Raw genomic sequence first — 19,156 nt, forward strand, 5'->3', positions numbered from 1 at the left:
TACATATAGTAGTAACCTCACTTTTCAAAATGCTTTGCATTAGTTCCTTCAGTTAACAGAAGCGATTCTTTAGATAAAAATATTTCTCAAGGGGTTTCACAAGAATAAAGTTTCTCAACCAAAACAGAGCTACTTTGGCTGCTAGGAAGAAGACAAGTCTTGTATTGACTGTTGTATTTAATACTTCAGAGACTTAAAGAGGTTGACTTTTGGTTTTCCTGCTGAGGATGTAAAGCAAGAGTATGCCCTTGCTTTTGGTTTCTAGTTTGTTGTTAGTATGCATTAAAAGAATTTTGAAAATTCTTATGAAATAACCTTCACAATACCAGTTTGAATTTAGGTAAATGTTTTTTCTGATAATGTCTCAAATATTTTAGAGATTAGCTGAGACCATGCCTTGATAGTGGAGCTGATTTGCTGTAGTGGTTAGGACAAGGGAAGTTCTGCTTGCAGCTGTGGACCTTTCCTTGTGCTGGTGTTAGTGTTAGTAAGATGGTTTAGCTTGTGTCTTCAGAGTGTATTCTAAAAACAAAGCAAAAACTTACCTTGCTGAGAATTGATTGGAGTTGTGTGAAAGAGTTAGTCATAGCTTTTTGTATGCCTGCTTTGTGTAGTACTTCAGACACTATCGATATATCTTTTAATGATTATTTATTTAAAATGGGCAGAGGGAACGTTAAAGGTCCCGAGATGCTTAGTTGTTTAAGTGCATATGATTTATAATTTCCTTGAACTTCTTATATAGAAAGAGTCTGTTATATTTCTTCAAAAAGTTATTTTTTCCCCCTTCAAATACCTGTAATCATCTAGTTAAGGAAATAAACTGCCTGAAATTCCTATCCAACAAATTTTATAAGCTACCCATTGTGTTGGCAGTTTTTGTATGCTCTAAGTAGTGACTAAATTGTAGAAGACAGTATGTTCATTTCAAAAAATGTCATAGACTGAGTATTCTCTTTGGCAGATAGAGCAGGTATTTCGTATTACCAAAAAATGGAAGGCCTATCTGCAAATTATATCTGTGACAGTAATGCTAGAGGTAGGAGCGTGAATTTGTTAGAATTGTACAAATCCAGAGATGAGACCAAAAATCAGCACAAAGCACAAAGAAACAAAGCAAAGCACAAAGAAACAGATTACACATTACAGCATCTGCAGATAAGCAAGTAAGTTCTATAGATGAGCCTGCATGTGGAGAATTTGTTCAAACTCATGTAGTAACTAAGGAATTTCTTCCAGGAAATTCGCTTGTGACTTACATGTTTTGGTTCTGGTTCCAAAGAGATGATTTTTTTTTATTATTATTTTATTTATTTATTTATTTACTTATTTTTGTAGTTTGAGAGTTGATTGACTTCGGGATATATGTATAGTAGTGGGAATAAAATTAAATGTATAGTAGCTTCGATTAACTCAACAGAATTCTAGTCTTTTCAGTGCAGTTTGCTATGGCAAAACTTGTGGCATGGATGAAAAATTCCACTGTTATAGGCAACCAAAAGCTAGGAGGTTCAACTATCTTAAGCAGCATTTTTCTTGATGTAAAGGCAAATATATGTCTCAATGCAACTTATAAAAAATATGGACAAACACTACAATTTGAAATATATAATTGTAATGGTCTTATTAAATCATTTTAATATCACATATAAACCTAATACAAATTTAATATAGATGTTATCCATTTTGCTGCAGCTATACTGCAGCATAGCTTTGTTTTTATCTGTCAAAACTTCTATTTCTGAAAATAGCTGTAAAAGAACGTCATTTGAAATTTGGAAATAGGTGAACAAATAGAAAGTACATCTGAAGTTTGATACAGACTGCAAACCACTCACCTGTCACATACATTACTTGTGTCCATTGAGTACAGCAAGCCTATTTTATGCCTTACTACTGAAAAAAAAAAAGTATTTTAATTTGCCATTTTACCCTGATACACTATATTTAAAGCTTAAGTCAGTAATTTGTTTTCTGTGTAGGTTTTTTCAGAACATTTCCTTATTTTATTGTTGACATTCATTATTTTGATGATTTGTACAAACAAACATGAAGTAACTGGACAAAAATACTAATATGGTATTAGGTATTGCAGAAGGGATTTTTAAGTGTTTTTTCTCTTCCTCTGAGTTTCCAGTTAAAATAACCTAATAGAGCTAATCATTTTTAAATTTAGTCGTAAGGTCTTTAATTACTAATAGTACTTAAAATCAAGAAGTTCATAATTGCATCTAAATTCTAAACATAGTCAGACTGAATTGGTGAAAGTCATGGGTTAACCAGCTGGAATTAGAGTTCGTTGGAATCTTAACCAGCTTTTGAGGACAATAGAGTCTTCTGCTGGTGCAAAACACCTTCCCTTCCGTTTGAGTTTAGTCAGCTGTTTCAGTTTAATGGCCTTTTTCTAATGATTTATTCAAAATTGAGAAACTGACTAGAAAAACTGAGAAGCTGGAAAAGTTGTGAGATTGTTGTTTTGTCTAGCAAACCTGTAAACATGAGACATGAGACAACACAAACATGAGTCATGAGACAACAGTATAGATTGTTAAAGGTTTTGACCGTCACGGTGAATAGAAACTATCAGTTCTGATTACTAAAAATGTCTGTTTGCAGTGCAGAACGTATTTTGATGTTAAGTGTACTGCTTACCAAGTTTTAGGGAAGCTTTCCTCAAAACAAAATTCATTTCTAATTGGATTCAGGTTTCTAACTTTAGCTTTAATCAGTTTACAATGATGTGTAGTGAGTGTAAGGTAATAAACAGTGCATTTTATGACATGATAGAGACATGTAAAAAGAATCAGATCTTGGGAATTTATGCTAAACTATAGAAATTGCTTAAACAAACATGTTAATGTAGTGTATTTTTCTGCTTAGCAAAAAATACTGTAATCATTGGTATAACAAAATGTCCTTTAGGGGAAAAAATATGTAAATACAGAATAAAATAATATTTTAATTACTTAAAGCTTTTTTTTTCTTGCCAATTGGAAAGAATAAATAAAATCTCATATTGTACTTTGACTGTTAAATTAACAAATTATAATCTGTTATAGAAATTTGTTTTGTACTTGGGAAATCAATTCTAGAGTCCAGAAATAAATAAGAGAGAACTTTTCAATTTTATTTATTTTCAATTTGTGTTACAATCAGTGAACTTGCAACATGGAATTCTCTGCCTTGTTGTTCGGAAGATAATCCTGATGACTGCTTAATGAATGTGTGTAGTCTTTTGCATCGTAAAATAATGTGAAAGTTTGGTAAAAGACTTGCATTTTTCAGAAAATTTATTATTTTCTCCAGTTAAGTATAATAATTTGGAAACCTTATTTCTCTTTCCCAGGCTGTTCGCTGCTATGAATCGCTAATATTGAAAGCTGAAGGAAAGGTCGAGTCTGATTTCTTTTGTCAGTTAGGTCACTTCAACCTCTTATTGGAAGATTATCCAAAAGGTAAGACTTTTTTGTTGTTTTTGCTTTTAGTGCCTCTGATAAATGTCATTGGGAGCTGTCATTTGATGAACATGACACTACAGAATCAAATGCATGTAGATAATAACTCATTGTTTTCTCCTGGTTTGTACTGTAGTTCAAAATAAGAATGATGATATCTTTACAAAGCGAATTGTATTGTAGCTTTTTGATCATTTCTATAAATAAAAGGCAAAACATTTCATTGGTTCAGGTACAAGTATGGAGTTTATTCAGTTTATACAATAGTGCAAACTCGTTGCTGCCTTTCTTTCTCTGCTTCATTTCCCTATGAACAGTTGTACCCATACCTCTGAAAGAAACACTGGGAGGTGGGAGAGGAAAAATGTGAACTGTAGAAGTTAATATTATTGTGGAGACACAGATGCATGGAATTGTATAGCCTGTCTTAGGCTGGGCTCATGCTTCCATGTTTGTTCTAAATCTCAACAGCTAAAACAAGGCTGAAAGTGTTACTTACTGAATAAAATTATGCACTTAGAAAAACATTTTTTTACGTTCTATTTTAGATTCAAGACTGCAGAGTGGGCTGGTGGGTTTGTTGGTGGTGGGTTTTTTTTAAGATCTCTGCTTCATTGGTTCTGTTTGTTTGTTTTTGAAATTTTCTGAATGCTTTTAGCCATCGTTGCAGCCAGTGAAGATAGACCTTTATGTACGCTTGTGCTTTATTGTGTATTGGCCAATAGGCTGCAGTTTTGGTAGTAGTGTTGATTCCCAAATACACTCTTACCGTGATGCTTTTTGAGAAATAGGGCTAGATCTTCAGCTTCTGTCATTTCCCCTTTATGTCTCACAGACAGTCAGGTTCTGTGTCTGACAGCTTCCTCCCTTCCAGTGATTGTGGAAGTTATCAATGGGTAGAAAGTCTCTTTGGATCTTATTCTACATAGATAATTAGAGTAAATCAGAACAGTTAGTTTTTTCAGGGGATATCTTTTTTCATTATTGGCACTTCTCAATTTTAGCATGAATGCAGTTCTATCTGATGATTATTTGAGAAAACCAAACAGCCCCCTTCTCTCAACCTTCCCTTCCCCCCTGCTTCCCTAAATGCACAAGTGTACTGTTTTACAGTTATCTTGGAAGTAGGGAAGATAAAATAGACTGATACAGTGTTTGCATCCATGCATAACTGATGGTGGCTTAAAAGTAGTGTTTAGTGATTTGGGCTGTGTGTGGAGCCTTTCATAACAGTGTGTCTATGTGTCTACTTGTTCATCATGCATACCGTAAACCAGCATGAGATAGAATTTGAGGGAACTTTTCTCATCTTTATTGTTTAGATGGGAAACGTTTGGATTTAACATTAGTAAGGAGGAATTTCCAGTTGTCTAAATTTAGTGTGTAAATTTAGAAGGCTTTGAGTGATGGATGTTGTCGGCCTAAGACATCTACCTCTTTCCGTTGAATATACGGAGAACTTGGAGACCTTGGAAGGCCAACTTGAACCTACATCCTAGGTACCTACAACTTCTACCTATGTATGAGGTAGCTTGTGTGATGTGATATAACTACTAGTGTTTCTGCTTCCAAAGCTAAAGGAAACATGGCAATATGTTTGTATGGAATTTCCTGAAGAATAGTCTGATCCCATATGTTTTTTTCGTAATATCTACCATCCCCTCTGCAAACAACTTTTACTGTTGTTCTGATTAGCGAAATGCAACTCAGTATGATGTGACTGCATTATGGCTTACTGAGTGTAGTATTTTATTTGTGAAGATAGTGCGGGATTACAGGCTGAACTATATTAATTCTGCTGTTAATAACATCTAAGAGTGACAGGACAATCTGAGACAAAGATTACTGATGGGGAGCCTGTTTTGTACAATGCATATAATTAAAAGAAAAAAAAAAAAACATAAAAATACAGCTGATTGCTGAAAATAGCAGTTTTCCAGAACTATAAAGAAGTGTGAGCTGAACTATATGAGGAGAAATATTTAGACATTAAAAATCTGAATTAAAATACTTAATATTTTCTTAGCTGCCTCTAAAATTCACAATCATGAAAGATGTGTCAATTTAAACACGAGAAAAGTGTTAGTAATGAAGAATGAGAAATTAGGTGCATCTGGACGTTCAGACAAATGAGGTAGGGAGAAAACTACTACTAAAGGAGTTTGAATTGATAGGAAATACTGTAGCATCTAAGGGAAGTTAAAGATTTTTTGAGGAACAAGTATGCTTGTTCAAATCAATTATTCCAGTCCAGAAGCAAGGATAGTAAAAGTATTATCCATAATAAAAAAGATACAAGTATTCAGTAATTATTTCATCCCTTTAATTTGAAAGAAATAGAATGCTGGTGCATTCCATTCTCAGTTTAAAGTATGAATAAGTTTTACCTCATTCTCTAAATTCTGTTACCCTGAGTTAGCAAATATATTAATTACAATTATAATTAATTTTTTAAGTCTTTAAAAAAAAATCTTTAGAGCATGAAAAGTAAAGGGAATTCAAAAACTTCTTCATGCCTCTAATGTTTGTTTTAGAAAATTTTGAAGTCTTGGAAGTTCCAGAAACATAGGGTGCTGAAGCAGGATGATCTTGGAAACTGTAATCTGTCTAGCCTGAAATTAGTCTTGGACAAAGTCATGGAGAAATTGACGTAGGATGTAATTAATACAATATCAGAAGATAGTAGCATGACTAATGCTAGGCAACTTTTTTTTCTTGGAAGCCATTATATATACAGCGTTATATATAAGATATAAAGGTATATTTTTACTACAGGCAAATGTGATGCAAATGTTCTTTGTTTAAAAAATTATGCAATACAGTTTGTGCCAAGTAGAACGAAATTGTTAATTGATTGCAAAAGTCTGATCATTGATTTTCATCAATTAAGCAATGCTAGGTTAACAGTGAGATTTTAACAGCTGCATGTTCATATTTTCTTCCGTTTTGATCTGTCTCCATTAACTTTTTATTCACATAGACAAACTTGGATTATTCGGTTAGGTATACTCTTCGAGTGTTAACATTTTCAAGTGGTTTGTACCTTCTCATAAACCTAGTAACAAAAACTGTAGGTTGTTTCTATACAAGACTAGGACTAATGGCCTTGAAAGGAGGAGCTCTGAAAAGGATTCATGGCAGATTACTACATATTGTTATTGGAATTATCTAGGCATACACAATCCTTGCTGCATGTGCAAGGAGAATATCAGGTAGGAGCAGACTATCTTCGAATTTGGAATAAGTTGAGGACTGACAGTAGATGGATTTAGACTTAAGTAAGGCATAGATATATATTTTTTAAATTGAAGTCTATTAAATATAGTAATTTTTCTAGAAGTGCAGTGTATTTTCTTCACTTTCAGTCTCTGTCGAAATTGAATATCTTAAAAAAAATGGCCTTGAAAAGAAGTGGTGAATTTACTTCAGAATTCAGAAGTGGTGAATTTACTTACTAAATTATTAGATAAGGTTCTTTTTTTCTCTATTATATGTAAGGTCGGCCTATAGTATCATGATGTTTTTTTCTTAGCCTTGAAGATAACTGAAGCTAGTTTGCAGGTTGTAATTTTTCCAAAATGCAATGTGTTTGAATTGCTGCTGTTACTTTAGGGGTTTTCTCTGCAGCTATGACATTGACTTGCCTTGTAAATTTTACTCTGCTACTCTTGGAGAAGGCATTAAGCAAAATGCTAATCTTTTTGCAGATTCTGAAATATTATGAGTTACTGGAGATTATAACCAGAGTAGATTGATTCAGTTTAGCAAACATGTTCCAGGGTGGTTTCTGTGAATTTGGCTTCAGGTATTCCCAAAGTGAGAATGTTCCCTGCTCCCAGTGAAAACTATTCTGTTCCTCCTCGATACCATTTTCTTAAGCCTAATCTGGTGTCTTTTTTTTTTTAATAAGACAGTTATTCATCAGCAGATTGATTATTTTATTTCAGAGGCTTCCAAAACCCTTCTTCCCAGGGCATGTCTTTGGTGGATGGCATTCCCCCATCTGCTTGTTGCTGCTCTCTGATTTGTTCCCCAAACAGCTGACTGTGCAGCTGTCTGGGGAGCTGAACCAAGTGAAAAATAACCGAGCACACAAGTGACACATTGCCCCAGAATGTGAAACCTCAGCCTCAGGTTTTGCCAGGGGAGATTGATTAAAGGCTTTTGGCATGATTTGGGTTGATACAGGCATATAAGTCATGTAGGCTTTTGGGCACTGGCAGAATTGTGAATCCAGCTAAGACTGTGGCAGATATCTGTCATCTGTATCTGTTACTTCATTCCTTTGGAGGGCCAGGGTTTTGCCAAATATGTTTTGTTGATAGTCTTAGAAGAAATGAATGCTGTATCAGTAGTTTGACTGAGGTGTTTCTTCTTTTTTCATGACCCTGGTTTCCATAAGGAGAGCAGAGAATGATCTCTGAAGTTGTGGTTCTAGCTTAATGCTTTTGGAGCTCATGGACTTTGAAGTCACCTGTATTTTCCTTAAGGATCTATATTTTGTAGACAGAGCATATGTATTGGCTGTGTCCCAACCTGTGACCTGGAGGACTCCTAGCAAGTGCACAATATGAGGCAAGTGCACAATATGAGGCATAATTTTATCTTTGGCCACCTTGAATTGCTATTCTCTAAGCAAAATGCCTGGAAGAAGATAATGGAGTTAGTGAATTAATTGTGAAAAAACAGGCAAGTGTTCAAATTACAACTACTGAAGTATAACAAATACTGCACTGGAATTATTTTTGTTATTGCTTTACTCAAGTGGTGATCACATTTTTGGTGCACTACATTAATTTTAACAATCGGATTTTGTATGTAGATACTGACTGCATCTGAATGAATTGAAGAAGAGATGACTGAGTTTCAAATAATAATGCGATTTTTGTTTAAGTTTTTTTTTTTTTTTCCATAAGTGTTAGTAATTACCTGAAGCGATGTTGCTTCTATTTAGAGGAGTTTGTTTCATCTTCAGCTTGCTGTTGTTAAATTTCAGGCAGTTTAAATTATTGCTATATTTTCCTATATTCCTGTAGAACATAGTAAAAATGTTCTCCTAAGCTTAAAAATTACAATTTTCTCTTTAATAAAAGCAGGGGGGGTTTGGCAATTGAGGATTCTTAATACAGAATATAACTAGACCATGTTTTTCGAATGGTTATTTGAAATTTTTTGATCTAGACAGTATTTTAAATACATGCTTAACTGTCAAAAGCCATTTTGAGGAGTATGTTCTCTGAAGGATTTTTAGCTTCATGTGATTTTTGTGTTCTTTCACTGATACTGTAGGAAAGATCTTAAAATTCTGAGTGTAACAGGATTAAACATATGCTGGACTGAAAGTAGTTTATTATCTAAAGGATTTCTGTAATAGCAAACTCCCTGTCATGATTAATTAGTTTCTCTTACATGTTTAATGCCACTTAGTCTCCTGTGCAGCTCATTGTTAGATATGACTGTGGGACAGTGACCTTCCCACCAGTTCGCTGCTGCATTATATTTCCAGATGTGGATGTGTACTTCTAAATAGTTTTCTGAGTAATTTTATTTAGTGATTTTTTTTTCCTTCTTTCTTAAATATATGATTGCGTTTCTTTTGAGTGTCTGCCTTCCGTCTTCAGAAGACATACTTTAGGCTCCTTTGATTATATGTTGTCTTGGTACTTTCAGCATGAATCTCTAGAGGGAGATGAGAGCAGCCTCTCTCCTGAGGCCTTAGAACAGAAGACCTGAGCTGTGTTTTGCTGCTCTAAGTTCCACACTTTTTTATTTATTTATTATTACTATTTTTTTAAATCATTGACCCAACCTTGGAATCTCCTCAATCTTTTATATTTTTTGTGAACCCCCTAGCTTAGCAATATCCAATTTGCTAGGTTAAAACATCAATGTGGATAAAACCTGGACTGCTTAGTAAGTTATTTGCATAATCTACAAATGTTTCGAGGTGTTTAACCAATACTTTACCTAAATAAGTCATCAAACTTAAAACAATGCATGTGCTCCCTTCCTTACTTCCCTTATGCAATTCTTCACCTAATTTTCTACATTTCCTTTCCTATTCTGACTAGATAGGTGCTAAGAAATACTGTTCACTTGTTTAAAAATTATCCTTAAAAAAAAGAGAAATTGCTATTTAGGAAAGCAAGTACTTATTTATAGAGAAGAACGTGAAGTTGAGTTGATTTTGTAGTTCTCTTCTTTTCAGGGATATGTCATCAGATTTATGTTTGCCCTTACCTTTCCAACTACAGTTTAAGTTTGAAATAAAACAGAAGTTTAGCAAGTCAAAAATCTGTAGTGGTCACATTTAACCATGCAAGATGCCACTAGATGGTGTCAGTATCTAGCTTACATTTTTGCTACTTAAGCACTAAAAACCTCAAATTTCTCTATGTTTGTATCAGTTTAAAAGGCCTCCTAAATTTTCAGGTGTCAAAACAGGTCTGATAAAGTAGATTGTAAAAGCTCTCCTTTAGTGACTATGTGATTTGTGATCAGATATGCTTTTTTTTTTTAAAAAAAAAAAAAAAGAAAAGAAAGAAAGAAAAGACAGATAGAGGGCTGTCATTCAGTTGATACTTTGCTTCCCTTTTCATCTTTCTTCATTTGTTTGTTTAGGTAGTGGATTTAGACTGGACATGATGAGTGAGACTCTCTACCTATTATTGAAACAAATATGTACCTTGTAAAGTTTTACCAGTTTCTCATATGTGAAGTAGATTAAAACAAAAAAAATCCTAAAACCACATGCAGAGTAATTATATAAGAATATCTTTCATATTGTTTATGTGAAATCAAGGAATCTTAAAAAGGAGGAAATATGGAAATGGTATCATCTATGTCATGACTCTGAGAGGAAATGGAGTCTTACAGAGCAAATAATCAAGGCCAGATCATTCCGTGTTATATTAAAGATATATTAGGTATTACAAAGTGGCCTGTTCCTGGTGGCTGCAAAACCTTCTTCAATAAGAAGAAATCAGCAGAGTGTAACTGTATGAACTCATTGAGGGTGAGCTGTGTATTAGGTGGCAGAAGTTTATAAGATAGATTCCTAAACTGGCTTGGATTGTGGAACAGTCAAGGAGGTTCCTTACTGCCCAGGATAATTTTAATTCGTTAGGATGGTGAAAAGATTGTTTTTCTTTTTGGAACTATTTTAGGGAAACTCTTTTATTCTCATCAAATGGTATAGCTGACTCTGAGTGATCTGACAGGGTGGGGGTACCTTTGGGTCAAATTAAGCTATTATTCAAAGTAGAATGGTAAAATAATATTAGTTAGAACTTATTTGATAAGAAATGAAGTCCTGGGCATAAGGTTGGCAACATGGAGGTCACTGCAAGCTCCTTTACTAAGAATCCATGAGTCTGTCCTCCAGTATTGTTGATGTCTGAACGGAGTCTCTCTGCTTTGTGACTTTTAAGAGAATTTTCTGTGGTTGACTACCTCCTGTTAGAAATACGATCTAATTCACAGGGAAAGAAGGAAGATTTTCCTAATGTTGATACTGAATCCGCTTCTGACAAAATGTGCATACTGTAAGATGCTGAGGAGTTATTTGCATGTTGAAAAAGACACCTCTGTATATTTGACTTCCAACAAAACAGTTCCGTAGGGTAAGGAATTTCAGCAGCTAACTTCTAAACTTTCAAAGTTAAAAAAATAAGTTTCAAATAGAAGTTTGTCTGCAAAATTCAACCTAAGAGTGATTTCAAAGCACTCATTTCATTATGGTGCTCCATAGCCCTAGATCAATTTAAATGGATTTTTAAGGCTCGCTGTAAGTTGGATGTAGTAGAAATGCTAAGATGCTTGATTTAACTTATTTGTAGTAATAAATTTGGATTTTTTTCAATCTTTGCTCTAATTCCATTATTCACATGATTTGTGAAAGTTATAGTACCTGAAATAAGATATCTGAAATCTTTAAAGTTTTTTTTTCAGGTATTATAACTTCTGATTTTTAACCTTTATAATATGTTTTAGATGAGAATTCCCTCACTTTTAAAAAAGTGCATAAACAATTCTCAAAACTTGATTGAGAGCATTAGCTTGCTTATATGTTAATTATTTAAAAGAACCACTGCTTTTTTCCCTGTAGACAGCTTGATTTAATTCTTCTTGGAAAACTGATTTAGAATATGTTTTGTTTTTTTTTTAAGACATCTTAACTGAAAAGAGGTTATTCATGTCAACAGGAGATGACAACTATTTTGAAAGAAGGGCAATAGTTCATAGAAATCTTTCTAATAAAAATTATCTCACCTGGGAATGACCGGTCTTGGATGAAAAATAAAGGTGCAAATGACAGTACATCCTTTAATGTTTTTCAGAAAAAGCCACAAATGCATTATACCTATGATTATCTTTTCACTTTCTAATAAATGAAAGTATATCATCATGTTAAGGTCATAGCGCTGATGAAGCATCGGCTGTGTTTCATATAGAAACTTGCATAACTTGTTTATTTGTTCGGTAGACATACTTATTTTTCTCTTAATCTAGAATAGATTTTGTGGTTCTAAGGTTTATGCTAATTTCCTGTGGTCATAAACATAAAAGAGCTTTGGGGAAAAAGTTGCTTGTACTTCTATAATAGGCTTTTTAGATAAAATGTGTTATTTCAATACTATAGACGTGAGATGCCTACTTGTTACCTGTTGGCAGCATCCTTACCAGTGACCCACTTAGGGGGTAGAAACTAGTGTGGTAGAGTTCAGATTTATGGTTTATGTTTTACTGCTTTAAACAACTAGGCTTTCTTTTCTTTACTAGAATTTCAGAAATCTTGCTTTCAGAATTTCATTTCAAGCCTGTTCTGAGTGCAAGATTATTCTTATGGATGTGTTTGATTAAGAATATTTCATACAGGCCCTGACAGAAGAGTGCTTCATTGAATCCCCCTTTTCTGTCTGTTCCTTTGGTTCTTTACAGCAAACCTTGAGCGTTTGTGGAGCAAATGCTTAATGCAGATGTGTAAGAGGCAGAAATAAACTTTCACAGGCAACTCTATATTAAGCATTTGTTAAATATCTGTAATTGTGCGTTCTCTTGTTGTCTAACTCCCCTGAGCAGGAAAGGGGCAAGCAGTTCCTGTTCGCAGGTGCAAAAGACCTCTCTATGATTCGTTGTTCTGCGTTTTCAGCACAGTGCTGAGAGTTTTAGTATTAGATCTTCAGGAATTAAGTATTCTGCTGCTACCAGCTTCTGTATGGTTGTCCTTGAAGGAAAGCATGGATCTATGGAACCTGGGTTGCTGAACCCAGAAGTGTCATTGGGAACTTTAAAACACTTAAGAAGAGGACTGTATTCTTTCCTCAAGAAGAATAATGTAATCTTCCTTACAGAATAAGAAGAGAAGACCTTCATTGTATCTATGAAATGTGCTTCAGTAGTTCATGCTTTCCAGGTATGGTGTATGTAGTTGTTTTAATGGTAGTGTGAGCCTGTTTCTTGGGGAAATTGCTAAATTTTGTTGAGGAGTGGGAGAGGTAGAAATGGAAATGAAAAGGAAATAATTTGCAAATGTTAATACTCCAGGGAAATCTGGTGGAATATCATGGAGCAAAAACTCCTTTCTTTAATGTACCAGCTTTTCCAACCGTATTAAATGGAGATGCTAGAACTTACCTAGGCAAGTTGCTTTATGAGCAAGAGGTGTTAGTGGAGCCTGTTTTTCTGCATCTCCTAATTTTCCTCCTCCCCTGACATGTGCTTTGTCAGATCTGAACACAGTGAATACCCCCAGGTCTCTTCTCACCTTTTTTTCGGTACTGCTTAGCTCTGTTCCAGTATCTCTGATTGTTTGTCTGGGAAAAGAGGCCACGCATGCTCTGGCTGGCCTAGAGTTAGGAACAGGATTAAAAGATACACTTTTTCTTTTTTTCTATGCTTGAATAAGAAATGGTTTTGGTCACAGAACAACAGTAAACCTTTTTAACCTTTTTTTTTTTTCCTTTTTCAATCTTCTCTTGCTTCTCTATTCCTATATTTTTTTTATTAAAAAATGATATTTTGTAAACATACAACTTACTAGTAGTATGTTGTGCTATGGGGAAATTTATGTTTCAGTTCTCTTGACTGTGTGAGTGTTTCTATATGTTTTATTATTATGCTAAAATGGTTCTCATTTTCATTCTTTCAAAATAAGGCCTTAGCATTGAATTTAACATTCTTTTTGTCTTTTTATTCCATCCCTATCCCCTGTATAATTGACTTACTTTAATAAAATAGCAGGTTAAAATAATTTCTCAGTTTCCTAAGTCTTGGATAATATGGTGCTGTTCACTTAAGGTTTTGAATAAGTTTTAACCTTCAAATTTGGCTAGGTACTGCCTGAGTGAAATATTTTTTTTCTTTTATTTAACTGTGGCATATTTTATGTTTTGGTGTTTATGCCCTGTATATATGTGTGTATTTCTTCCTGTTTGGGAAGGCAAAGTCATAAATGTTCAAATAGCTTTTCTATTGTAAACCTGCTAATGATACCTGGGAGACAGTGAATTTAGAAGGAGTATTTGGGATAGGGTGTTATTCTGTGTTCTAGTGAACATGTGTTGTAACAAAATTATAGAATGCGGTAGAAATATTCTTAGATTTAAAATGATACATTTGTGTTTGTATCAAATTGGAGAGTGAGAAGAAAAACATGTATTCTTAAGGTGTGAAATGTTCGACCTGATTGACTAGATTTTTAAATGATTTTATTCAACTTAGTTTCATATAGACATTTAGAGATGGTGCATGTTGATAATGTGAGGATGATGAATATCCTCATACATATTTTTCTACTCTGAGCATCTAAATGAATTGCAGTTTAGAGCACTAAAATTAGAAGCTGGTTTTAAAAGTAATCACAGTGGTGAGGGGCACCTTATCGACACAATTCGGCATATATAAGTTATTTAAAACTTTGTGGTTGTGAGTATGCGTAGACAGACCAGCGCGGAGGTGGATGCAGGTTGCCTTGGGGCCTGTCGGTGCTGTAGGGAGGAAAGTGGCCAGGAACACAGGCAGGGGCAGGGAGACGGCAGAGGCCTCTTCAGCCAGAGGGTCATGGGGACAACCTGATGGGAAGTGTTTCTGGCAGAAAAACTTGAAGGTATTTTAAAGAACTAGCAACTTAAATTTTTGTATCTAACTGACGTTACACATAAATTTTAAGAACAATCCTGAACAACAGCCAAAACCCCAGAAGATGGGCAAAAGAGCTGTAGGCCCCAGTGCTTTGGTATTAATTTCAAACAAACAAACAGTATTTGCTTTAGCTTTGAGTATTTTGTTAAATGATAAATGAGTGAATTTTGCCTTGTTGCAAATGGGTGGTGTGTGGATTACCCTTAATGGCCAGCTTGTTTAGTAGCCTGCTTATGTAGGCTGCTTATGCAGAATTTTGTGTGTCCAACGGAAAATGTTTAGGGATCTAGACATCAGAGAAGACTGAAAATCACTAGGATATAGAATGTAACCAAAGGGATTGATGAGATCTGGTGCATCCTGAGCTTTATTTTTGGAAGAGCAAGCTCAGTATGTCTTGCCAGTGCACGTTTTTTTATTCTCCCTTTACTTAAATCTAAGATGGTTCTTTGGTTAAGTTACAAGAAATGATTATGCAAGACTTTGTCACATTATTGAGGAATAGTATAACTTAGGGAGATGGTTTTGTGATGGTACTTGCAGGAAATGAACCTGCATATAAAGTACATAACTGTTCTTGCTACCTTAATCTGTTGATATTGGTTTAATGCTTGTAATTTTTCAAAGCAGAGACTTTTTTTGGTGTTTGGAAAACATATAGTATGTAGACAGCGTTCATAAATGTTAAGAAACAAACACTTAAAATCAAATTCTTGATGGTACAGCAGTGAATCATTATCCAAAATATTCAATTTTTTGATGATGCATTGTGCAATGTTCTTATAAGAACATAAGGCTTGTTTACATTCTGGTCTGATGCTGCCATGTGCCTGTTAGCCAAAGGCAAGATGTGTCAACAAGAATTTTTAGTGGGGAAAGAGGGATGAAGGACTAGTGATTTGAGGACTTCATTGCTAAGTAGTGCTAATGTTCTATAAAGATGGTGCTCTGGAGCTGTTTTTCAGGTCAGTCTTGGTCTTAACTACATGTTGAATAAAACGTAAGCTTTTTTCCACTAGCTTTTGTTTTTTTACTTACTGAATGAAAGGGCATGTGAAACTGATTTCTCTGTATGTGTCCCTCTGCACTCATGCTTTAAAAATTACAGGACATCAGGGAGCATTGTAAATGAGCTACATGATTAAATTTTTATATCTTACAGTAGCTTTGTCCAGAAAAAAATCCCCAAATTTCAAATGATTCTTTTTGTTATAAGTTTTCCTTAAAATATTGCTTGATTTACATTTGTATGATTAATAATAAATATTCTTTTGGGTTGACATTTCATAAAACAAAATTGTAATCTTAAGGAATGCATTACCCACAGTAGTGTACTTATTGTGGCAATGTTACTTTTATTAAACCATTTATCATTTTAATGCTGTACATTCTGACTGACTCTTAAGGTTTTCTATCTTTTCTTAAAAAAATGCAACAGAACAGAAATTCAACACTCATTTTTCTTTCCTACAGCATTATCTGCATACCAGAGGTACTACAGTTTACAATCTGACTACTGGAAGGTCTGTATATACCTTTTTTTTTAATGTTGTTGTAAATGATTGAATTTCTAAAATAGGTTAATTTTCATATAAGTTTGGAGTATGTACCTGAAACTACTTTTCGCTTTGTTAATTGGGTCCTATGGAAACATTCGCCTACCTCTTCAATTCACTATAATTTAAGTGAGAACAAGTATTCACACTGTTTGTGGAAAAGGCAGATAAATGAAATTGTCATGTTTTAGATTTTTTTGATTATCTGTTACTTCAATTTTTATTATGTAAGCCTAGATATTTGAATACATATAAGTACTGAGAGAATCATAACCACTTGAAAGCTGCTGCACAGGTTGTGAACTTTACTAGAAAAGGTGTTCTCAGGTTGTTGCTTATTTCAATCAATGCTAAGATGTTTAAAAGTTCCTTTCAATATTCTGTTAGCTAATGTTCTCACATAAAACAGGGAACTTTTAATTAATATAGCTATGAGTGTTATCTTTAAGTCCATGTGAAGCAGTAAGACAGTAAATGAATAGAAGTACAGAATTTTAGTGATGTGAAAAACATTCAGCATCATAGTGTCATATGGAATAATCTGGAGCTCATGATTGAGTAGCAAGTACAGGAAAGCACGTATGAGCACGGTTAACATTTGTGTGGTTTTAAGCAGATGTTTACTTTAAAAGTGTGCATAATCCCTTATTTCGAATAGGGAGGGTTCAATCTGGGAAGACACAAATATGATGCATATACCAGCCTTTTAAAAACCAGCATTTTCTGTGTTCTTTACATTTTATAGGGAGTATAAGTATATTCTAAAAATTCTGTTTTATCCTCTTCCATTTGGGAGAGAGGAAGTGGGAAGAGAAAGGCAGAGGAAATAGTGTAGAAGAATGAATTTAAATAAATGTATTCTACTTGAATGTGGAAGAGAGATCCAGTCAGAGAGTCACAGGGAGATTGTTCCTGTTGTCTTGTGAAGCCCAGCTCCAGCTGAAGTTGTGCGAGTGCACAGTTCTCACCAAGGCATTTGGTAGTTGAAGCAGAAACAATATTATGATTCTTTTTTAAAATATATTGGTTAAAAAGAGTATTCATCTATTCTTACCTCTCATGTGCTCCTGGAGAGGTAGCCTGAAGATTTCTGTTAATTGAGTGTTGGGATTGTTGTTTAATTAATTAACCATCTGTTGTAATAGTTTGTATTGTTTGTACTCTTTCATGCTAAGTAGTTTAGAATATTTTGTGACTTCATTTGTTTTATCTGGCTTGTATTCTAATGGCTTGTTATTAGAAGAAGCGACAGATGATTGATTGAATCATTTTCCAGCCATTTTAAGAAAGTGCAAGGCGAGATATAAATAATTTTTATGTGTATATATGAATACGTATGTATGTTTAGGCATATGTATGTTTGTAGGTGTAGAAGACTTCAGTATGGCTTATGTTATCTGCAGTTAAAACAAATGGGAACTCCAGTTGTTTTGCAGTTCCCTTTCAAGAGCTCAGAGATAGTAGATGTGCGATCTGTACTTGAGTTGCTGAAAACAATTTCTGTTAGTACTCGGTGTACTGATATTTTACTCAGCTTCTAACACATACCTGCTTCCTGTGTGTATCCCAAGAGTCCATCCTTGCAGAGATAATTTTAGACAAGTCTTGTTAAAAGAATGTAAGTATCATGGGGTTGACGAGAATATTTTGACCTCTGAGAAAAACATCTTCTGGTTGCCTCATACAGAAAGGATCTTATTCCCTATGAATGTGTAGTCCTAAATGTTTTATCATAAGCATTTTAGAAGTTTTTCTTGATTGCATCTGCATGAAAAGAGCCTGAAAGAGTACAAAAATGTTTTTCGATAAAAACTTCACTGATAATACTGATAAAAATGACAGGCTAACCATTTATCTCTTATGAATGGATGATAAAGCAGGTCCAGAGTTTGCAGTGGAAAGTTGCTGGGTTTAGGCTTGGAAGGCGGTTCCTTTAGTCAAGAAAATTAAGTTTGCAGTGTATTTTTGGTCACACTGTTAGATACTGTTTTCATGTGCTTTCTAATTAACTTTTTTTTTGAGCTACGCAAATAATACAAAGGCATTTCATTATTTTGCTTGTTTTTAAAAAGATTAATTCTCTCTCTCTTTTTCCTTTTTTAATTCTTTCAGGTTTAGATATCACTAGCTAAGCTGTTAAAATTTCTGATGGTGAGGAAATAGGGAGAGAAAGGGTGGGAAGAAAGGGTGGTATTTGTGAGCTATAAGGACACCTGTGTGAAAATACTGAGAAATTCACGGAGACTGCTGGATCACATGAATGTTATTATATAAGAGAGATTTAAATCCAGACAGCAACAGTCTTTAATAAACTTAGGCAGCACATCTGAAATTACATACTGCATTGCAAATTTATGTGATTGAAATAAGTGTCCTGTTATCTACTTTGTTTATAAATAGAAAACTTGTAGAAGGATTTTGAGAGGTTTTAGGTTACATTAGGTATATTTTGGCCTCCTTAGGTAATATTTTTAGTCTCTGTTATTTTGTTTTTTCATAGTTGCCTCAAATCAGCAATTGTTCATTCTTTTGATGTATTGTTTATTATATGTTCTTCATTCTAGAAGTCACCTTTTTTTTATCCTTTCAAGACCTTTGCATTTTTTTTCATGCCCCAAAGATATTCTAGATTATCCAATGTTCTGGTGGGGTTTTTTTTGTTATTGTTATCAGACCTTTTTCTGTCTTTTCAGAATTTGGTGCCTTGTTTTTGTTGGTAATGTAGTAAGCATTTTAATTATACCAAATAAAAAGGAAAAAAAATCATAAAATATGCTTTTGCATGTATGTTATGATGACAGAAATGAAGGGTGAAAGACTAAGAAGATATTAATTATTGCCATTTACTAGATCAATATCCCCTTCATTCTGATGAATTGCTATTTCCTTTAAAGAAGTAATGTTTGTAAGGATAGTTTAAAGAATTGGATTGCATGTGACACATTCCTAAATAGAGTATGTTTTACAGTAATGTCTTTGGCCACCCACAGATCAACATAAAAT

The 19,156-nt window shown here is 34.1% G+C and overlaps 1 protein-coding gene across 11 annotated transcripts in view; it reads left to right on the forward strand.

Annotated features, from left to right (window-relative positions):
• KDM6A (lysine demethylase 6A) overlaps positions 1-19,156 on the forward strand; it is a 158,828-nt gene that overhangs the window by 29,065 nt on the left and 110,607 nt on the right. For all 11 annotated transcript variants that reach the window (XM_085297906.1, XM_085297907.1, XM_085297915.1 and 8 more), the window contains exons 3-4: positions 3,347-3,455; positions 16,071-16,120. In XM_085297906.1, coding sequence (XP_085154032.1) covers positions 3,347-3,455; positions 16,071-16,120 — 159 coding nt within the window. The remainder of the gene's footprint in view (positions 1-3,346; positions 3,456-16,070; positions 16,121-19,156) is intronic.

The sequence above is a fragment of the Rhea americana genome, unplaced genomic scaffold (assembly GCF_003343005.1).
Source record: "Rhea americana isolate MKP2758 unplaced genomic scaffold, rheAme1 scaffold_132, whole genome shotgun sequence".
NCBI classification, from domain to species: Eukaryota; Metazoa; Chordata; class Aves; order Rheiformes; family Rheidae; genus Rhea; species Rhea americana.